Source organism: Balaenoptera ricei, chromosome 2 (assembly GCF_028023285.1).
Source record: "Balaenoptera ricei isolate mBalRic1 chromosome 2, mBalRic1.hap2, whole genome shotgun sequence".
NCBI lineage: Eukaryota > Metazoa > Chordata > Mammalia > Artiodactyla > Balaenopteridae > Balaenoptera > Balaenoptera ricei.
The window spans coordinates 37,661,773-37,684,668 of record NC_082640.1 but is presented as its reverse complement, the minus strand read 5'-3'; the positions used below and the strand labels follow the sequence as shown (position 1 = coordinate 37,684,668).

Genomic DNA, 22,896 nt, shown 5'->3' with positions numbered 1-22,896 from the left:
CTTAGGCTGCCTAAATTTTAATATTTGAAGACATAAAACATGTTTCTCTACTTTATAAACTGATCAGTTCTCATCAATCCAGAATTCTAAAAATACACACAATTACATTTTTAACATAAATTCAGCTTTGCTTTTTATCCATCCCCCATAATCATTAAAAACTTGGCCCTCATGAGCTTTATTGTTTTAGGGACTAAAAAATGTTAATTTAAAGGCAAAGCACATTTGTAATGACTTTAGAGCTTTACTACAATAGGTTATAATTACACATTTTATAAAACTACAGCTGCTACAGAGACAATAGAGCAACTTGCTTTTGAAATTGTGATTTGTCATTCATATTATCAGCAGAAATTTGCATAGAAACAATGTCGTTTTCAGGCCATGATGATTTGCTATGGTTTTTCTTATACAATTCCTATTTTGGACAGTTTTGTTTTCATATAAAATATCAGCAATTTATTTTAAACTTACCAGTGTAATTCTGAACTGACTCTGAGAAGTTTTTATTCTGAGCAGTAGATGCCAGAAGACAGTCTGTCTTGGCTGAAGAAGAAGTTCTTTCTGATACTGATTTAACTGGCCGACCTTCCTTAATAGGTTGATAGGCAGCTGTGGAAGACTTGCTGGCTGCTAAATTATGCATCACATTTTCCCAGTCATCATCATCATCATCAAAGTCATCTATGTCAAAATTGTCAATATCATAGGAAGCCTGGATTTCTCTTTCCAAGTCATTCATAGAGGTAGTGTGTTTATTCTTATCTTTCACAGCAGTGCTTGTGAGAACATTTCCTGGGAAATAAGAACTTTCATTTCTTTTTTCTACCCTTGGTGTTTCAGCCCAGTTGCTACTTACAAAGGACTCCTGTAAATGGGAATTGAATAATGGTCTTTCGAAGAGATTCTTGGTGGTGGCTGAGAATCCTGTCTTTCCTGGAGTAGGAGTCAGTAAACACTCCCCAGTAGAAACGGAATTTGAGGAAAGGTTTGGAAAAGTGAACTCCTTGACAGAATTCCCTGTAGGACAGGAATCACCCTTTGGAAATGCACAAGGTGGGGAAACAGATGCCATATCCTCCACAGAGCTACCAAGTGAATCAGGCCTGCATCTCCACAATGAGCCAAGAACAATGGCATCACTCGTATTAAAATCTGCTTCAGCTAGGAGTTTCCTTCTGAAGAGAGAGCACAGAATATCAAATTAATTATAAGTAGTCAGCTATGGTAGGCACACAAGTTTATCTTTAGTTTTCATGCTAAATTGTGGCAAAATATATCCTCTTTTTTCCAATCTTAAAAATTTGAGGGGCTTCCCTGGTGGCGCAGTGGTTGAGAATCTGCCTGCCAATGCAGGGGACACGGGTTCGAGCCCTGGTCTGGGAAGATCCCACATGCCGCGGAGCAACTGGGCCCGTGAGCCACAACTACTGAGCCTGAGCGTCTGGAGCCTCTGCTCCGCAACAAGAGAGGCCGCGATAGTGACAGGCCCGCGCACCGCGATGAAGAGTGGCCCCCACTCGCCGCAACTGGAGAAAGCCCTCACACAGAAACGAAGACCCAACACAGCCAAAAATAAACATAATAAATAAATAATAAAAATTAAAAAAAAAAAATTTGAATACAAATGTTAAAGGAACAGTTTGAAAAAGTAATAAATTGAAGACACAGTGTATATAGCACAGGGAACTCTACTCAATACTCTGTAATAACCAATACGGGAAAAGAATCTGAAAAAGAATAGATATATGTACATGTATAGCTGAATCACTTTTTTTGTATACCTGAAACTAACACAACATTGTAAATCAACAACATTCCAATTAAAAAAAAAAAAAAAAAAAGACAAAGTGATAATTATCCTATTCAATTTCCTGGCCAGAATGCCTGGAAATCTTGCCCTATACATTTGTGACTTACAGTGGTGGTGGAAACACAATCAGATATATTCCAGAAGGAGAAAAATCAAGATACCTTATGTCCCGCTGCTGGAGCAGTTCGTTCCCACAATCCAAAGTTTTCAGCTTGTCATCAGGAATAGTGTCAACTAATTTACAGATATGGTCCATCACACGAATAAGTTGCTGCTGTAAACTTATCTGTCTAGCTATAAAGTATTTATGTTGTTAATATTTTTTGTCAACAATAAAAAAGACTTAAAAATTTGAAAGCCATGCATGTAAAACTTGAAGTAGTTTACAAACGAGATTAGAAACAACCATATATTCTCCCATTATCTGCCTATGAAACAATTTGAAGTCATACTGTCTCTATTCTAGATCATAAGAGCTCATAACTATGTTATCCTTTCATTTCATGTTAATTCTTATTATTTCTCTTAGGGTAACCAAAGTTGTTGTAAGATACAAAAGTTTATGATTTTTTACTAACTTCAGGTGTAAATCTCACCATGCCCATACAAAGTACATCATAAAGTATGGACAGGTAAGAACCCCACCTGTTGCTCTGGTTTGCCTGCCAACCAGTGTTTCCTAACAGTACAGCACTTGGACTTTCTTTTTGGAGACTACTCCCATCCCCACTCCCACGTCCTCAGTGGGCATCTGATGTAAGGCAGCTCAATGAGAATTAGATCTAAGAGTTTTTCGACTGACTGGAAAAGAGGACCTCTCTCTTTAACAAGTTGGACAGGCTGCTGGTGGCCATCTCTGCCACACGGAGAAAAACACAAGCTTGAAAATGAGGCCAACACAAGGAAAAGCAGAAAACAGAGATGGAAGGAAATGGGAGATTGAGATGGAGAGATGGGATGAAAGAGAAGAGAGAGAAGGCAGGTGTGAAAGAGAGAAATTCCTGATAACAATGTCTGGACATCTGAATCTGGCCAGCCCACTTCACACTTTTAAATTTCAGCTATGTAACTAAGAAATAATGTCAAAGGAGGGGTGGCTTTATATGACGGAAAGAAAAAAAAAAATGGGTTAGGGTAGCAATGGGAAGCAAGGAAGATGCCTACCTACCTCTGGGGCCTAAGGTGTGCAGGAGAAATAAACAGTTTAGGTGGGCTGCGGAGGCAACAGTATTCTCAGAAGACAATCAGAGAAGAGAATGAGGCTACTGGGAAATTGTTGACTGAGGGCAGTGGGTTGAAGGGTCTAAGGGGCAGGAAGGAGAGGAAAAGAGGACAGACGGGGGTGGTGGCGGGGACATAACACAGACGATGGGACGCATGAGTCTTTGTGAAAATGACCTGGGGGTGTGGACTTTTACTAGTTTTGGCTGATGTAAATAGGGTCATGAAGTATGAAATGGTAAAAGTGGACTTGCTGGGTTCCTGTTTCACATCTGTTTTCTCTGCAAGGAGAATGGGCATTGGATTGGAGAGAGGAGCATAAACAACAGTCCAAAGGAAATGAAAACCAAGACAGGCTCAGAGAGATACAGCTACTGGAAAGGAGCTCAGGCCTCTTCGCCTAGACAGATTACACCTCAGAGTACAAAGGAAACCTGCGAAGAAAATGTCACTGATGCATGCAGCATCTAGTGAATAGGAGAGGTGATGGAAGAGTGAAGACAGCAAACATAGTTCTAATTTTCAAAAAAATTCTAAAGGGATGCCAAAAGCTTCAGGCTGGTGATCTTAAAGTTAATTCAAGGCAAAATTCCAGAACATGTTATCAAATGGCTGCTTTGTGAGCTCTAAGAAAAAGAGGAAACAATTATAGAGTTAGCAAGAGTTCATAAAAATAAACCAGCCATCTCAACGTATTTCCTTCTTTGAAAGGATTACTAGACTAGCAGATAATGATAGCTACCATTTATTGAAGGTCTACAGTGTGCTGGGCACTTTACCTTGAATCCTGACAACTACTGGGCAAGGCAGACACTATTTTCCTCATTTAACAGAACAAGAAACTGAGGTCCAAAGAAGCTTAATTAATTAGGCATAGTCACCCAGCCAGGAGTGGGAAGAGGCAGGCTTGTATACTAGGTCCGCATCACTCTACAGCCAATGTCCCACCTGTTCCCTCTTGCTGCCTCAGACCTTGAACTTCTAGAGTCATATGACTGAGTCTTTTGCATCCCCGTGCACAAGGGAGAGAAACACAGTCTGAAGGCAGACGTGTAACAAGATGAACAAGAAGTGGTGATGAAGGGACTGATGTCAGCTGAGAGGGAGGCCGCTAATGACATTCTGTGGGACTCTGTCCTTGCTCTCGTCCTCACTAACCATTTTACCAGTGAAACTTAATGAGGCAGAAACAGTATACTGCAGTGGCTATCAATGTAAACTCAAGAGCCTCAAGACTGCTGGGTTCAAATCCTAGCTCTGCTGCTGTCTAACTCTATGACCATGAGTAATTATTTAACTCTCCTGTACTTGGGTTTCCTTATTTGTAAAACAGGATAACAGAAACCACCTTAAAGGATCATTGTGAGGATTAAATTAGTTAATATTAAGGCACTTAGAAGAGTGCCTACAACATCAGGTTTTTCAGGAACATCTCTAACAATAAACTCAGAGACCAAAATAAACAAAAAGAAATTCAGAGGAAACAGGAACAACACACAGAGATCACTACACATGTGCGTGTGCATGCACACACACACACCATAAGTACAGCACCCATCAAACAAGAATAGAAAACATTACAGAAATACTCAGAGAATACAACACAGCTCTTGGAAATTAATTTGATGAAAATGAAAAATTCCATCAAAGAGTTAATTTAAAAATTGAGGAAATCTCCCAGAAAGCAAAAAGGCAAGAGATGAAAAATAGAAAAGTTAATTAATGGAGGTCTAGTAGCCCAATAATTAAAGTTCCAGGAAGAGTGAAAGAGAAAAGAAAAAACAAAGAAAGAAAATAAAAAGGAATGATACCAGAAAAAATTTCAGAATAGAAGGACACAAATCTCAAGCCTAAAAAAGCCTCTGGGAAGTAGAAATCAGGAGTGGGAAAGGAGGCAGCTGTTTTTCAAAGCCTTGTAGTGCTACTGGATTATTTATACTAGATATTTAATAGAAAATTTAAAAATGAATTAGAGACAAATCAAACAAACAAAAAGTATTAAACTTCAAGCGGACACCAAGAATCAAACCCAGAGAACCAGGAGGATGAAAGGTCCAGAAACCAGTACCTATAAAGAAGAGGTAAAAGATCTAACATTATTTAGCGCTAGGCGCTTCAGACTTATCTCACAAAGATTAAAGTTACAGGAAGGCAAAATTTTGGTTCAGTAGGAGAAATAATTCATTGTCTATTTTGAAAATGTTACTTGTTAGAAAGTCACCTTGTGAGAAAACAAGTTTCTCGGTTTCTGAGCTGTTTGAGCAACAATGGTTAACCCATGGTGGTTGGTTATTACGGATGATTCACTGTTACAGGAAAAGGAACTATGAGCTCGCCATCGTGTACTATACCGTCACAGGTTAAGAATACAACCTTACTTTTGTTTTCAAAAGTAAGCAGTTACAATACGTGTTATGTCCCAAACACTTTTGTACCATCATAGCTTGTGCAGGTTTCTTGATTAGGCTGCTGTGTAGTCATTTTCTCAGATTTTGACAAGTCTTCTGATGTGCTAAGACCATCCTTGCTGTCAGAGGTGTCGAGATCCTTCAACACACTACAAATTAAAAAATATTAAACCGATCACAGTATAGACTAGACCAAATGCATACTTTTTCCTCTAATATTTTCCACAACTGGTCAGATGCTATGTAACAGAAAAGAGAAACATGTCTTTCTATCTCCTCTATTCTAAAACCTCTTTAGATGGCCCTCAAAGTTTTCCATCTTCTGGCCCCAATATTTTTTTTAAATTATTTAATTTATTAATAATTTATTTCTGGCTGCATTGGGTCTTCGTTGCTGCGCGCGGGCCCTCTCTAGTTGTGGCTAGTGGGGGCTGCTCTTCGTTGCGGTGCGTGGGCTTCTCATTGTGGTGGCTTCTTTTGTTGCAGAGCACGGGCTCTAGGCAAGTGGGTTTCAGTAGTTGTGGTACGTGGACTCAATAACTGTAGCTCACGGGCTCTAGAGCACAGGCTCAGTAGTTGTGGTGCACGGGCTCAGCTGCTCCGTGGCAGGTGGGATCTTCCTGGACAAGGGATCAAACCCGTGTGCCCCGCACTGGCAGGCGGATTCTTAACCACTGTGCCACCAGGGAAGACCCTGGCCCCAATATTAACACATATAAACATGGTCAGTCTGATTGGATATAAAACATACTTTAAAAGTAACAAAATAAATTAGTACTAAAGGAGTATTAAAGAGAGGGTACTATGGCAATCCAAAGAAAGATAACACTTTCTGGAACTTGAGAAGGCTTTGCCAAGAAGGTAGGATTTGAGGAAACCTTGAATGATGGGTATGGGAAAGTGACAGCTTACAAAGGAGAGATAAAAAAGACAATTCTATTTACTCGATATTCAGGAATCAACTGTACTTTTCTAAAGCAGGATTTTGGAATGCAATCTCCTAACTAAATCAAAGAATGATGAATAACTATGTTATAAGTCTCATTAGGCTATTGAGCTTAGGGTTACTGTAAGAGCATAACTGGAGATAAAGCTGTAAAGGTAATTTGGGGTCTGAAGATGGAGGATTTTGAGGCCCAGCTAAAGAGGTTTAGGAATACAGGAGTTACAAAAACATGTTCTCTTTTCTGTCATATGTTATCTGACCATTACACCTCTGAAATTAATTCAGAAGTCACAACCAGCACTTTAAAATGAAATAAAATATAACAGAAAATTTGTGTGCACTGCACATATAGTATCATTTGTGAAACTTCTATTTTAGTTTTATAATGTATACAAATATGTATACTAGGTTGCAATGGAAAAATATAGAGAGAATTTACCTTGGAAACAACCATTTTCCAACTGCTGAAGATCTAGGTAAAATAAATTATGGTATGACAACTCATTAAATTATGTAGCCATTAAAAGGAATAAAAATAATGACTATGTAGCAATATGGAAAATGTTTAAAAAATAACGTTAAAAGAAAAGCAGATTGAAAAATTACAGCTACATGTTGATTATGGCAATGTAAAAATCATATACACACGTAGAGAAGAAACAAAACAATGTGGCTAGGGAATGGGGGAGGAACAAATTAGGAGTACAGACACAAAATAGATAAGGAATAAGGATTTACTGTATAGCACAAAGCATTATACTCAATGTCTTGTAACAACCTATAATGGAATATAATTGAAAAAAAAACAAAACAAAACTGAATCACTATGCTATATACCTGAAACTACCATAATATTGTAAATCAACTATACTTCAATTAAAAAAAAATAAAAAAACTTAATGTGGATACAGAAAATGTTTGGTTTGTTGGACTGTAAGACTACCAGTAAGTATCCTGTTAATGTGGTTACAATATTATCTGTGCAATACACACTTTTTTAATAAACAAAGAAAAAAGCCAGGCAGTCAACAGGGAATGGTGTGGCCCAGGAAATAACCCTACACTGGATCTTAGTCCATTTGCCGTTAATTATCACCCCAGACAATCCCCTGCTCCTCCTTAGGCCTCAACTACTTCTCCTGTTAAAAGAGAATGTTGATGAATGCTATATGAACTCTTGCTCAGTTTTTCTTCTACAATTCTGTCTCAATTTCTATTGGGAGGTGAAAGAGGGGAGCTCTTACAGTTTTTCTGTTTTGTTGTCTAACAGCAATCATGCTTCAACCTTTCCCACCCCTTTAAACATCTCAACCCACCTGTTAAAACAAAAACCTAGGGAAAACTAGGTTATGCAGGCAAACACCTCCTTCCTGCCTGCAGGTGATATACTAGAGGGATTTGTTTCTCATCAAAATATGGTTAACAGCAGAGTATATACCAGACCACTCAACTGAACTGTGATTTAGACTGGGGTGAGGATGGAGGTAACAAAGACTATTAGTATTTTCAGCTATTAATGAACTATGTGGACTCTATTTTTCCCATAATACTACCACTTAACCACAATCATGTCACTAATTTACCAAAATTCAGTGAATGACAAATACAATAGTCAATTCTATTTGGATTTTTTTAAAAATTAAAAAAAAAAAAGAAGATGAAGAAGAACACATTACTTACTAAGTCACTTCACAAATAAGGTGTTAGTTTTGGGTCATTTCAGGTACATGAGATTGGAAATATAGTATCTTTAGGACTATATCTCACATGCCAAGATCAATTACATAAAACTGTTTAGAGGTCCCATGTAATGAATCATAATGGAACTTTACAGCTTTAGAATACCAACAATTAAATAAAATGTAAATAAATAGGGACTTTTTGATGCTTTCATTTGGATACAAAATAAATTGTGCAGAAGCATGAAATTAATCAATTTTGAGATGATACTACATAACTAAATTAAATTATTTCAGCTACCCCAGAATCAATGTTTATTAATTAATAAACTATTTTACCTAGAGCATTTTAAAGAGGATGAAGAGGCTGAAGTCTTTCCTTCTTCTGGAGAAGGTGGAACAAAATCTATATCATAATCATCTTCATCAAGCTCAACACATGAAGATTTCTCAGTTGAATGTAATTCCATTTCTTCCAAGTTTTTCTTCTTTTCACAATTATCTAAAGTACAAAAAAACAGCTGATAAACATAGGTTATTTTAATATTAATGAGACAGAAAGAACAGGGTGTGAGCACTTGTGAGTGAGTGCTCTGAGCAAGTCATAAGCACTAACACCACTCTGTGCGATACAAGTTCTCTCCTTTCACACGTTAGTGTTGCCTTGTTTCTTCATAAACCATGATTGAGTCAACTGGATTAAGTACAATGAGTGCTGGATTGAGGCTGATGATTTGCTTAAGGATTTTCATGACTGTCTCTGGTTAAATTATGAAACCCATCCTTATTATCAGTACTTTCGTTTCTCTGTTTTTCATTCACACTTAAATAAGGGTAAAGTACAAGTAAGCCTGATAATTGTACAAACACTGTTGTTTATACAGATAAACAATCTCTACTTTACCACAAAGGTGTCTTAGTTATTTAAGTCTCCCAGAGTGTCTCTCTCTTGACTATGTGGGAAAACACTGCCAAACTGTTGCTCTCTAGTTTACCTTTTACCAAATTTTCTCTTCATAAATAGCAACATGCTTGGTTAGACTACACTTTTCCTTATTATCAATCACTTTTCAGTCCTCTCTCACCCTATAGTAACCCTGATGGGATTCAGGTGTTTAAAAATATTTGTCTCATATTTACAACTGTTTCATAATGTGGGTACCTCCACATATGGCTAATGTCAGCTATTAAGTTCTAGACATCTAATAACTATGAGACCTAAACAGAAAACAATTTGCATGTAATTTACAATACTTTAATAGCATGATTAGATCATATTATACATCAACATTAGGTGGTACAAACCATAAAAGAATTATAACACAAAGGCTTAGTTTCACATCCCATTTCTACTACCAACCAGCCAGTAGACCATTAAGAAGCCATTTTAACTTCTATGGACCTTCTTTTCTTTTCTTTTTATTGAAGTATAGTTGATTTACAATATGGTATTAGTTTCAGGTGTACAGCAAAGTGATTCAGTTTTTTTTGCAGATTATATTCCATTATAGGATATTACTAGCTATTGGGTATAATTCCCTGTGCTATACAATAAATCCTTGTTGCTTATCTATTTTACATATAGTAGTTTGTATCTGTTAATCCCATATTCCTAATCTGTCCCTCCCCCTTCCCTCTCCCCTTTGGTAACCGTAAGTTTGTTTTCTATGTCTGCAAGTCTGTTTCTGTTTTGTATATAGATTCATTTTTATTATTTTTTAGATTCCACATGTAAGTGATATCATATAGTATTTTTCCTTCTCTGACTTATTTCACTAAGCATTATATTCTCTACATATTTCTTTCTTTTAAATTAATTAATTAATTAAAGTTATTTATTTGGCTGCGTTGGGTCTTTGTTGTTGCACACGGGCTTTCTCTAGTTGTGGCGAGAGGGGGCTACTCTTCATTGCAGTGCGCGGGATTCTCACTGCGGTGGCTTCTCTTGTTACGGAGCATGGGCTCTAGGTGCGCGGGCTTCAGTAGTTGTGGCTCGTTGACTCTAGAGTGCAGGCTCAGTAATTGGGGCTCATGGGCTTAGTTGCTCCGCGGCACGTGGGATCTTCCTGGACGAGGGCTCGAACCCGTGTCCCCTGCACTGGCAGGCAGATTCTTAACCACTGCGCCACCAGGGAAGTCCCTCTACATATTTCTTCATATATAAAATCACGGAGCTATCCTTGTTGTTTATATAAATAGCAGAATAAAATCTTTCATTTCCTTAGTATGCCCTGCCTCAAGAACGTGGCCAACAGATGGTGCTTAGGATGTATAAGCACTTCTGTACATCCTAAGGACAAAAGCTAAATCATTATATGACTGTCATGTGTGGGTTTTAAGTAAATTCAAGAATAGGCCAATAAACAGCGATTTTATTGGCTTGGGAAAAAAAAAAAAAAAAGCTAAGTCATATTTGCTGCTGTTCCCAATGCCTAGTTTTGCATAAACTAATACAACCTTTTGAAATGAAATAAAACAATAATTTTTACCTCTTTCCTCTCCCAAATGAGTTTTTAAAGGGTGATTTTCCTGAGTATCTTCATTTATCAGCTCTTCGGAATTGGGGCCATCATCAATGCAAATCACATCACTATTTAACCATTCTGAGTCATCCTTCTGTTTCTTAATCAAATATGCCTGCTTGCTCTCAGAGGAGGAAGGAGTCAAATCAGTCTTTACTGTATTTGTTTTATCAAGGTGTGCTTTTAGAAAGTTCCTCTTAGACTTTTTTGATTTTTGAGCAGTGCTTACTCTTATGAAGTGGTTTTGGTGTGGTGTCACAAATGCTTTTGAATCTCCAGAAGTATCAAAGTCATCCATATCATCCCAATCATTGAAGGTAATAAGAGAATCTGATGAAGAACTAAATTCTAATTTCTTGAAAGTAGCATCGCAGGATTCCTTTACAACCAGTGTGTTCTGGGTAGTGCATAAAACTTCCTGAGGAACCTGTGACAAATTTGGCAATAATGGTTTTGAACCAACTCTCTTAGTTTGCTGTCCAGCTGGAGTATTTTTAAAGTCATTGATCTTTGTCTGCTGATTTGTGGTGTGGGGAAAAGGTTCACTGAAGGAAAAGCCCTCAGTAATATTAACATCTTTATCATTCAACACAGGAGCTTTTGCTACTGACACACTAGTTACAGATACATCGTTGGCTGAAGATACTTTCTTTTTAAAAGTGAAACCTCTGAAAAATAATTGAAAAACTGAATTAGATGGATTAATTTCAACAAACCCAGCAAGTATACAAAACCCAGCAAGTATACAAACCCAGCAAGTATACAAAACTTTAATTTATATAACAACTTACTTCCTTGCATCACAAATGAGCGAGCGAAGAATCTATCTCCCTCTCTGATTTTAAAATGTGTAAGGTAACTTAAATTATGCTTTGTATGCTCTGATTCTTCCTATTCCGAAGCTAATTATTCAGCTTTGAGAGTATCTGGGCCATTCCTACTACTTTGTTTCTCAGGCTCATAGTCCTTAATTAATAGCCTCTCCAGAGGGAGGGGACGGCGTAAGCGAAAAACGTGGCTACTTGTTTCTACTCTGATAAAAGTTTTATGGGGAAAAGAGTTAAAAACTGCCAGCTATGCTGAAATCTGAAAGAAAAGTGAAAGAGGCAAGAGTCCTGGACATCGAATGGATTTAGTAACATGAAGGTCAACGGTGACTTTGCAGTCAAGCACACAGAATGGTGTCTAGAACCTGGTAAGGGCACAATAAAGATTATGAAATATTAGGTATTGTTAGAAGGAGTTTGGAATATAGCTTGGAGGAAAGAACAGAACTGGAGAGCTATAGTTTCCTTAGAAACGGTTTTTGAAAAGGATATAAAATTATATTAAAATATTAAAAACACCGATTTGTCCAAATTTACAAGATTTGTATTCATTCATTCAATGAATATTTACTGAACAAAAACCATGTGCTAGAAACCATGCAAAGGTGCTGAACAATACATTACCTAGCGTTGCTAAAACATGCGCTACCATTAATTTGCAAAGTGGGAAAATCACTGACCCTCTCAGCTTCATTTCCTCATCTCTACAATGAAAGAGTTGAAAGAGAAGGTACTTCACTTGTGTTAGTGCCTGTATGGAAGCAAACCAACCAAAATACTTACGAAGATTTTGTTTTTGAAAGACTTAATTTATTATTAAGTTTTCTGGCTGAATGACGTTCCAGTTGCTCCTGTAGATTATTTTGAGGAACAGCAGCCATGATCCTAAAAAGTGAGGGAAAAAAATATCAGTGGAGTTATGCACTTTCCATTAATCACAGTATTTATTGGAGGGTAGAGCATTGTTCCAACTGTGTCCAGAGTAATGAGTTTTTTTTTTTTTTTTTGGTCAAAAAACTGTTTTGACATTTACAACCGGTAACATTTGAAATATATAATTTTTAACTACATGAAGTCTCACTTAAATAACAAATGACCTGGTTTTCCCCCAATGCTAAAATAAGCACAAAAGACATTAGGCAAGGGCTTATTAGCAAAAGGCTTGCAGAAAAATGGGACCTGGCCTAGGCTTGAAGCATAAATGGAAGCCGAATGGGGAGTGAGGTGGGAGAAAATGATCAAAGCACACTGAAAACCCAAAGAACAAAGGAATAACTGAATTCTCTGCCTCAGGGGAAAATCGGGAAAAGAAGGAAGAGCACCACCAATGACAGCAATGGTTTACCAGCAATATACCGTGCTTCATAATTACCTAGTTTCAACCTGAAAGAACACTTTTACCAAGCATATTTACACCTCTTGTGTAACAAATTGTGACACTGCTGAGCTACTGCCTTGAATAATGTGTAGCTTAAGCCACCTTAAAATTACTGGGGCCAAAGGAAGACGGGATAGCAGAATATATGGCTAGTAAACAATTCTCATTCATTTGAGCTGAGAGCTATAACCCTCTTTCCCATTCTATGTTTACCAGAGATCTCCTTTTACTTTATGCCATATATCTTAGAAGGAAGGATTAACAACACTAAATGATATTCATGGAAATATGAAGTTTTACATATATCATACTCCACTCACTAATCATTAAAATAATCTATGTTTAACAACTGCATTACTTTAGATAACAGTGAAAAAAGAAAAACTTGGTAGAAAGTTCAACTGGGAAATCTCCATGTGCTGAGCTTGATGAAGATGATTATGATATAGATTTTGTTCCACCTTCTCCAGAAGAAGGAATGATTTCTGCCTCTTTAAAATGCTTTAGGTAAAATAGCTAATTAATAAACACTGAATAATTCACACTGATATGTGAATTATATCTTAATAAAATTGTTACCAACTCACCACCCACTGTCAACATTTATCAACTCATCAACTATTATCAACTCATCCAATACTGTTTCATCTGTACACACATCCAAGGTTCTCACTTCACCATTCTGGAAGGCAACCTCCCAAAATAGTGATATTTTAATTCTGTCATTCCTTCTTCATTCATTAGCTGCAATAGTTCTATCAAGAGAAATGTTCTCTGATCTATTATTTTGTTACCCAGTGGTACAGCTGACATAGAAAAGACAGGATAAATGTTGGATTCTTTTCCTTTATTTATTAGTTTTCAAAATAATGAGTTAATTATCTAGCAGCCTCTAATGGTGGTCAATCTTTTTCTCAGTATCATTATAAACTCATGAATTAACCATTAGGTATGTTTTAATCCAATATAATTATCATCCTTATCGATTCTCAAACTGTTTCACGTTTGCCCAGTGGGAGCCTTTCCAGGTTGACTCTTCAGTACTTTTGACATAAACTTAGTAGGTTTTGAGAGCTTCCTTACTAACTGGAATGAAAAGACATCCCAGACTTATCTTGTGCATTTTTTTGCCCCAGACTTAGAATCAGCCATTTCCCCAAGGAGCCCTGATTTTTATTTTTAGTGGAGAGTATTTTAAGACCACAGTCCCTGCACATCCAAAGGCACCTCTCCATTTTACATCCAGTTTAAAAGCACTGGCCTTTCATTGAAGTATGCTCTCTCCAAGGTCCTGTCCAATATGGAAGTTTTTCACAGAATAAATGATAAAGAGTGAAGTCACATTACTGTCCTCTCAAAATTTCAACCTCAAACGATTAGATGGCTGACACGGAGGCAGAGGCACACAGTCCTTCAGCCTTAAGACAAAGCAGGACAAAATGGTCCATGGCATCATTACTTAACCTTTCCCCACATTCCTTCTAAGTTTTTATTGTTCCTGTCTCAACTTTCTACAATTTTGCATACCTTATTTATTTTTATATCAAAACTAGCCATGGTATTCTTTTCTTTTTTTTAGAAAGCTAAAAAAAAAAAAAAAAAAATTGGCTGTGCCATGCGGCATGCAGGATCTTGGTTCCCTGACTAGGGATTGAACCCGTGCCCCCCTGCAGTGAAAGCACTGCGTGCTAACCACTGGACCGCCAGGGGATTCCCCTAGCCATGGTATTCTAATAGAGTTTTCCAATATTATTCCACAGTACGATTTGATATGCATATTTAGTCATCTCAATAGTATATGTGTTTGATTCGTAACTGTAGTGATACATTATGGATTCATAGTTGGCATGTAGTCAACCTTAACCCTGGGGCACCATTCCCTACTTTCAAGCTACACTGCTCTTTGGTTATTCCCACAGGGTAGCATCCTCTAGTCAGTCATATTCTGAAGCATGGTAGCAAGTACACAATTTTCCTTCTCAACAGCCTTCAGCAGTAATGCTTTTAAGGAGTTGGTGAGTACTGAGAAGTAAAAAATATCAATAAAATTGTTTGACACACAAAAAAATTGTTCACCAACAGCAAAGATCAGTGATACAAAATTAAAAGAAGAAAATAAATGGAAAATAAATAGAGGCTAGTGAAAAGTTTCACAATACTAAAGGGGATGAACAATGAGCCCAGAAACGGATAAGGCTTCTGAATTAGACTCACCACAAAGTCACAAGTATAATTTGGAAAATGATTAAAAATTTCTCTCATGTACATGAAGGAAGTTATCATGGCATTGTAAAATAATATAAATAAGTAAAAAGCTGATTGAACAGTGCAAAAAAATTTATTGAATGAAACAAGTAAACTAGAAAACCATATCCATACATAGAAAGAATAAATAAATCAATGAAAGAAAAGGTATAAGAGAATGGTAACAATCCAGGGCTGGAATATAAAAAATATATCCAGCGAATGAGACTTCTTGAAGTAGTAAAAGAAACCACTGACAAATAATAAATGATTAAAGGAGTCCTATCTCAACAGTATCTTGAACAAATAAAAATAATTCAGGCCAGAAATTGAGAGGAACTTTACTGAACCAGGTAAGACTAAGACAGTCTCCTGAAATTAAACTAAAGGGAAACATTTTTTTAAAAACCCTACAAGTGGCTAAGCAAGAAACATATCACATTTACAGTAACAAACAAAATTACTTCTAACTACTTCTCTGATCTTAAGTGTATGTCTAATATAGTTTTACTTACGTATATAACTGCATGAACAACATTCAAATAGAGATACAGAACATTTCTAGCACATCAGTATGCTTTCTTGCGCCCTTTCCCAGTTAATACACCCCAGATATAACCACTATCTGACTTATTCACCATAGGTTAGTTTTGCCTATTCCTGAACTTACATGGATATATGGAATCACACAGTATGTATTATCAATGCATATTTGAGATGGCATCTGTTAAACTCAAATCATTTCTAACAGATATACTAAAACATAAAATTAGAAGTACTTAAAATCAAGACCCAATACAATATCTTATATTTTACAACAGGATGAATCCATTAAAAATAGGGGTTAAAATGAGACTGTTCTCTTATTTTCACTCTCATGTTAGACATTCTTACCAATGCAAAGATATTCAAAAAGGGAAATACTAGAAGAGATGAGAATATCATACATGTAGACAATTCGATTATATACCAACACAATTCAAAGAAAATCAGTCATAACAATAGATAATTAAAACTTCAGTAAAGTGGGTAAATAAAAGATAAATATAAATCCACAAAAGTCAAATGCATTCTCATGTAGTAGTAATAACGAGCTAGAAAATACAATTTTTAAAAAGCATTCAGTTAACAATAGCAAGGAAAAACATTAAACTACCAATTAACCTAACAAAAGACATACATCTTCATGATATAAAGAAAATGACCAAATATTACTAGGAGAAATAAAGAAAGATTTGGATAGAGAAATATTTCATGTTCTTAAATGAAAGGTTTAAATATCACAAAGGTAACAGTTTTTCATAAATTAATTTGTGAGTTTAACAGAATTCCAATTAAAACAGCACAAGAATATTTCACAAAACTCAATAAAAACACTTCTAAAATTCATTTGACAAAAACATGAAACAAGAATACTAAATAACAACGGGGTGGGAACTAGCATTAGAAATATTATAATCATATTAAATGTAACTAATTTAAATGGCATGGTACTCAGCTTTTTTCCTTTTAAACATTTATTTATTTGGTTGCACTGGGTCTTAGTTGCAGCAGGCAGCCTCCTTAGTTGTGGCTCATGGGCTCCTTAGTTGCGGCACGCAGGTTCCTTAGTTGTGGCATGCAAACTCTTAGTTGCAGCATGCATGTGGGATCTAGTTTCCTGACCAGGGATCAAACCCGGGCCCCCTGCATTGGGAGCATGGAGTCTTAACCACTGCGCCACCAGGGAAGTCCCCAAATGGCATGGTACTCATCTTTGAAAAAGAAAATCCTAGGGCTTCCCTGGTGGCGCAGTGGTTAGGAATCCGCCTGCCAATGCAGGGGACACGGGTTCGACCCCTGGTCCGGGAAGATCCCACATGCTGCGGAGCAACTAAGCCCGTGCGCCACAACTACTGAGACTGTGCTCTAAAGCCTGCGAGCCACAACTACTGAGCCCACATGCCACAACTACTGAAGCCCGTGCACCTAGAGCCCGTGTTCCACAACAAGAGAAGCCACTGCAATGAGAAGCCTGTGCACCACAACGAAGAGTAGCCCCCGCTCGCCGCAACTAGAGAAAGCCCGCACTCAGCAATGAAGATCCAATGCAGCCATAAATAAATAAATAAATAGATAGACAGATAGATAGATAACCAACAGGGGCCTACACTATAGCACAGGGAACTCTGCTCAATACTCTGTAATAACCTAAATGGGAAAAGAATTTGAAAAAGAATAGATACATGTATATATAGAACTGAATCACTTTGCTGTACACCTGAAACTAACACAACATTGTTAATGTACTATACTCCAATATAAAATAAAAATTTAAAAAAAGCAAAAAAAAAAAGAAATTATTAAATACAGTAAATCTCTGACAAGAAGTTAAAATGATCAGGCCAAAAGTGGGAAGCCAGAGAGGTAAGGAGAGCATTGACAGTTGTTTTCGTCCTGTGGACAGCTGTCTAATCCTGAGAATCTGAACATCAGTTTTGCTAGCCTTGGAGGAAAAAGATGGACAGAATCAAAGTTAGGGCACAACCATGGTGGGAAATGTTCCCCTATAAAACCAGCACCCCAAAGGGCTATACCAACTGGGCAAAGGTAAACCAAAATTAAACCTCACTTCTATCCCCAGGTATCTATAAGTAAAGTTACCAATTGCTGAGGGACTGAGTGGGAGAGACTCCGAAACCACAAACCTGAGAATCTTCTGAACCCAATTTTTATCACACACATATTTAAAAAAAAATCCAAGTCATGAATTTAGATTAAAGTGATCCTAACTCCAAGGCATCTTCCAAATGCAAATGCAAAAATGTCTCTGGAGGACTACGCCTTTATCTTAGGCCTTAAATAGTTCCCACAACAAGACAATATATAGCAAATACAGACAAAAATAGTCAACCACACAAGTAAACAAGGCACCAGGAATGAGAACTAGTTGTAACAGAAATAGTCAAACAGTATCAGACATACCAGTATAAAGCAATTAAACTTATGTTTACAAAAATAAAAGACAAGCTTGAAAATATCTGCAGTAAACAGAAAACTATAAAGTTGACCTTGCCAACAGAACTTTTAGGAATGAAAGATACAATAACCAAGATTCAGAATTCAACAGATAGATTTACCAGTAGACTACACACAGCTAAAGAGATAATTAGTAAAGTGGGGAGAAAACCAGAAGAAAGTGTCCAGGATCTGGTTCCATGGATTTCTCACATTTTTACACGGTCCAAGCCTTCTGAGCAAAGGACATGTGAAGTAGCAGATGGTCTTGGCTGCTGTATTCCTCTGGTGAGATTTGGAGTCACACTTCCCCCAGAGACATCTCACAGTAGTAAAGATAAAGCCCTTTCTTTTCTCTCCCTGGAGACATTTCCCTACATTCAGGATAATAATCCCAAGGCCCCTTCCCCTCTCACCCAGGGGAGATTTGCCTACATTCTAAGGTAAAAAGTGATCTCTCTGGAAGGGAGGATGTGCAGATGTGCCAGAAACCCTCGAGTGCTCAGAGTCTCTGAATTTTGGAGTTTCTTTCCTGTGATGCACTCAACTGTATACACAGGTATCATCTAGCCCTTATCACATCACCTTGTGGGAATTAGGGTGTAGGGAATGGATGCAAGGTATTGCTGCAATAAACCATCTGTATCTCTGACCCAGGGGTCTTATGTCTTGTCAGTACATGTGTAAACATTTATGTGTGTGTGTGTGTGTGTGTGCGTGTGTGCACGCGCGCACGCGCGCATATAAGTAACTGTTAGAGGCTGACTTGTTAGCTTAAAAGTAGGGTAAACTTTAAGATTCCCACATAGTTTCTGACTTAATAGATGCATACACGGAAAACTAAAGAAAGAGATGGAAAATATGAGAAGTTAAAAGACACGGGAGATAGAGTAAGAAGTCTAACATAAATCTAGCTAGAAATCTAGTTCCAGAAAAAGAGGAGAAACTGGGGCAGAATATTTTAAAAGATAATAGCTGGGATATTTCCAGAATGAAAGACACAAATCCTCAGATTCAAGAAAGCAAACAAGGGATTTCCCTGGTGGTGCAGTGGTTAAGAATCCACCTGCCAATGCAAGGGACATGGGTTTGAGCCCTGGTCCAGGACGATCCCACATGCCACGGAGCAACTAAGCCCGTGCGCCACAACTTCACTCGCTGCAACTAGAGAAAGCCCGCACGCAGCAACGAAGACCCAACACAGCCAAAAATAAATAAATAAATAAATAAATTATTTTAAAAAAAGAAAGCAAACAAATTCTGAACAGGAAAGATAAAAATAAATCCACACCAAAATACATCATTGTGCAAAATTTGGGGGTTTTTTTGGTTGTAACAAGCAGCTTGTTGGATCTTAGTTCCCCAACCAGGGATTGAACCTGGGCCCTGGCACTGAAAGCACCAAGTCCTGGGACGTCCCTGGTGGTCCAGTGGTTAAGACTCCGTGCTTCCAATGCAGGGGGGTGCGGGTTCAATCCCTGGTTGAAGAACTAAGACTCCACATGCCATGCGGCACAGGCAAAAAAATAAATAAATAAAAGAAAGTAAGCATCAAGTCCTAACCACTGGACTGCCAGGGAATTCCCCTCATTGTGCAATATTTGGACAGATAATTGATTTCTCTTCAGTAAAATTGGAAATCATAAGACAGTGGAATATAACACAACATTGTAAATGAACTATACTTCAATTAAAAAAAAAAAAGACAACGACGACAGTGGAATATCTTCAGTCTGCTGACAGTAACCTAGAACTTTTCCCCCAGCAAAAATATCCTTCAACAATTGAGACTGAATTGCATAAGGGTGAATTTTAATGGTATATAAATTATATCCCAATAAAGCTTTTATTTTTAAAACTGGCTATAATAAAAGCAACAGATAAAGTGTTGGTGAGGACGTGGAGAAATTGGAACCCTTATCCATTGCTGCTGGGAATGTAAAATGGTGCAGCTGCTTTGGAAAACAGTCTGGCAGTTCCTCAAAAAGTTAAACACATAGTTACCATATGATCCAGCAATTCTACTCCTACATATATACTCAAAAAACCTGAAAACAGGTATTCCAACAAATACTTGTATCTGAATGTTCACAGGGGCATTATTCATAATAGCCAAAAACTAGAAACAACCCAAAGTCCATCAACTGATGAATGAATGGATAAAGGAAATGTGTATATCCATATGGAATATTATTTGATCATACAAAGGAATGACCAAAGCATACTGATAAATGCTACAATAATGACGAACCTTGAAATATGCTAAGAGAAAAAAGCCAGTCACAAGGAACCACATATAGTATGATCCCATTTATATGACATGTCCAGAATGAGCAAACCTATAGAGAGTAATTAGTGACTGCCGGCCGGGGAGGGGCAGTTGCTGGTTAGATTGGGGGTTAATGGCTAGGGGTGTGGGGTTTCTCTTCAGGCTGACAAAGCTGTTCTAAAATTGAGTGTGACAACTGCTGCACAAGCTTATGAGTATACTAAAAGCCTCTGAATTATATACCTAAAATGGGTGAATTTTATGGTATGTGAGTTATATCTCAAAAGAGTTGTTATTAAAAAAAATCAAGGCAAAATAAAGATATTTTCCGATCATCAAAAACCAATAGTTTGCCACCAGTAGACTCTCATTAGATGAAATTCTAAAGGATGTACTTTGAGGTAGTAGAAAAGTGAGCCTGGGGGGAAGTTCTCAGATGATAGCTGGACTGAAGGACAAAGGAAGTGGTAAATATTAGGTTAAATTTATGCAAACCATGCCTGTACAAAACAACAATAATAATGTTCTCTGGGGTTAAAAAAAATAGTTAAAATACCCAACAATAGGGCTTCCCTGGTGGCGCAGTGGTTGAGAATCTGCCTGCTAATGCAGGGGACACGGGTTCGAGCCCTGGTCTGGGAAGATCCCACATGCCATGGAGCAACTAAGCCTGTGAGCCACAACTACTGAGCCTGCGCGTCTGGAGCCTGTGCTCCGCAACAAGAGAGGCCGCGATAGTGAAGAGGCCCGCGCACCGCGATGAAGAGTGGCCCCCGCTTGCCGCAACTAGAGAAAGCCCTCACACAGAAACGAAGACCCAACACAGCCAAAAATAAATATAAAAATAAATAAATAAATAAAAGATTACTATTAAAAAAAAAAAAACCATTTGTTGGTTTCCTCTTTAAAAAAAAAACAAAAAAACAAAAAACCCAACAATAATGACCCATAAGTGAGGAGGGAGGTAAAGAGAGTGAATGTGTTCCGAGGCCTTTGTATTGCCTGGGAGGAGTGTAAGGTGTTGATAAGCTTTAGACTTGGAGAGGATAAATATGCATGTTGTACTTTCTAGAGTAACTACTAAAGAACAAAAACAGAGCATGTAGCTTAAAATCTAGAAGGCGAAATGATTAAAAAAAAAAAAAACTTCACCTGTAAGAAAGCTACATAAAAGGGGAAAAAAGGAAAAATATAATATAAAGAAAAAAATAAGGTAGTAGATTTTAATCCAAAAATTTATGAATTATAATAAATGTAAACATTTACATGCCTTGATTAAAATCAACTGCCTTGATTAAAAGATTACAATCTGAATTTTTAAAATGATATCTAACTATTGTATTTGCTGTTTATTAGAGACACATCTAAAACACTAGGTGTATAGCAAGGTTAAAAGTAAGAAGATGGAAAAAATATACATGAAGTAAAACTGATAGAATGACAAGAAGAAACAGAAAAAAGCTTGTAATTCTAGTATAAAATTAGCTCTCTCAGTAATCGATAGAACAAGTAACTAAACAATCAGTAACAACCCAGAGATCTGAATAACACAAATTTGACAACAACAAAATGTACACATTCTTTTCAAGAACAGACATTTACAAAAGCTGACCATGTACTGGGTCACAAGGCATGTCTCAACAAACTTCAAAGGACTGACATCATAATGGCATGTTTCCAACCAAACGTAAATTAGCTAGAAATCAATAATAAAAAAGATAACTAGAAAAAAACTGTTTTCATATCCGCTGGAGATTCATACCTGAAGAAATAATATGATTATACAATGATGGTCTTTTTAACCCCAGTCATTCTTTAGTAGCTGGCATCATCATTTAGTAATTGGCATTCCACTATAAAGAACTTTCCCTTCTTCCCTATTTGTTTTCTATCAGTAAGGATTCTTAATTTATTCAGTGGGTTGTAATCCATACTGTCATTATTTATGCGGATGCTCAAATTGTTTCATATATGGGCAGTGGGAACAGAATTCCTTCAAGCTGGCTCCTTTGTCCTTTTTTATTTTTAATTGTGCTAAAACACACCTAACATTAAAAATTTACCATCTTAATCGTTTTTAAGTGTACAGTTCAGTGATGCAAAGTATATCCACATTGCTGTGCAACCAATCTCCAGAACTTTTCTGCCTTGCACAACTGAAACTGTGTGCCCATTAAACAACCACTTCCCATTTCCCCTTCCCCCCAGCCTCTGATAATCACCATTCTACTTTCTGTTTCTGTGAATCTGACTACTTGAGTAGAATCATACAGTATTTGTTTTCTTTGTGACTGGCTTATTTCACTTAGCATAATGTCCTCAAGGTTTATTCATATTGCAGCATGCGTCAGAATTTCCTTCCTTAAAGGCTGAATAATATTCGGTTGTATGTACATACCACATTTTGTTTATCCATTCATCTGTCGATGGGCATTTGAGTTGCTCCCACTCTTTGGCTATTGTGAATAATGCTGAAATAAACACAGGTGTACAAATATCTCTTTGAAACTCTGATTTCAATTCTTTTGGGTATGCACCCAGAAGTGGAATTCCTGGATCATACAGTAATTCTATTTTTAATTTTTTGAGAAA

The 22,896-nt window shown here is 37.2% G+C and overlaps 1 protein-coding gene across 4 annotated transcripts in view; it reads right to left on the bottom strand.

The window, feature by feature from the left end:
* Window positions 1-22,896, bottom strand: part of BLM (BLM RecQ like helicase) — a 95,811-nt gene that overhangs the window by 59,733 nt on the left and 13,182 nt on the right. For all 4 annotated transcript variants that reach the window (XM_059915371.1, XM_059915373.1, XM_059915372.1 and 1 more), the window contains exons 2-7: window positions 12,200-12,301; window positions 10,557-11,257; window positions 8,407-8,569; window positions 5,470-5,591; window positions 1,975-2,107; window positions 475-1,178 (exon numbers count right to left, since the gene is read on the bottom strand). In XM_059915371.1, the coding sequence (XP_059771354.1) occupies window positions 475-1,178; window positions 1,975-2,107; window positions 5,470-5,591; window positions 8,407-8,569; window positions 10,557-11,257; window positions 12,200-12,297 (1,921 nt within the window). In that variant the 5' untranslated portion in view covers window positions 12,298-12,301. The remainder of the gene's footprint in view (window positions 1-474; window positions 1,179-1,974; window positions 2,108-5,469; window positions 5,592-8,406; window positions 8,570-10,556; window positions 11,258-12,199; window positions 12,302-22,896) is intronic.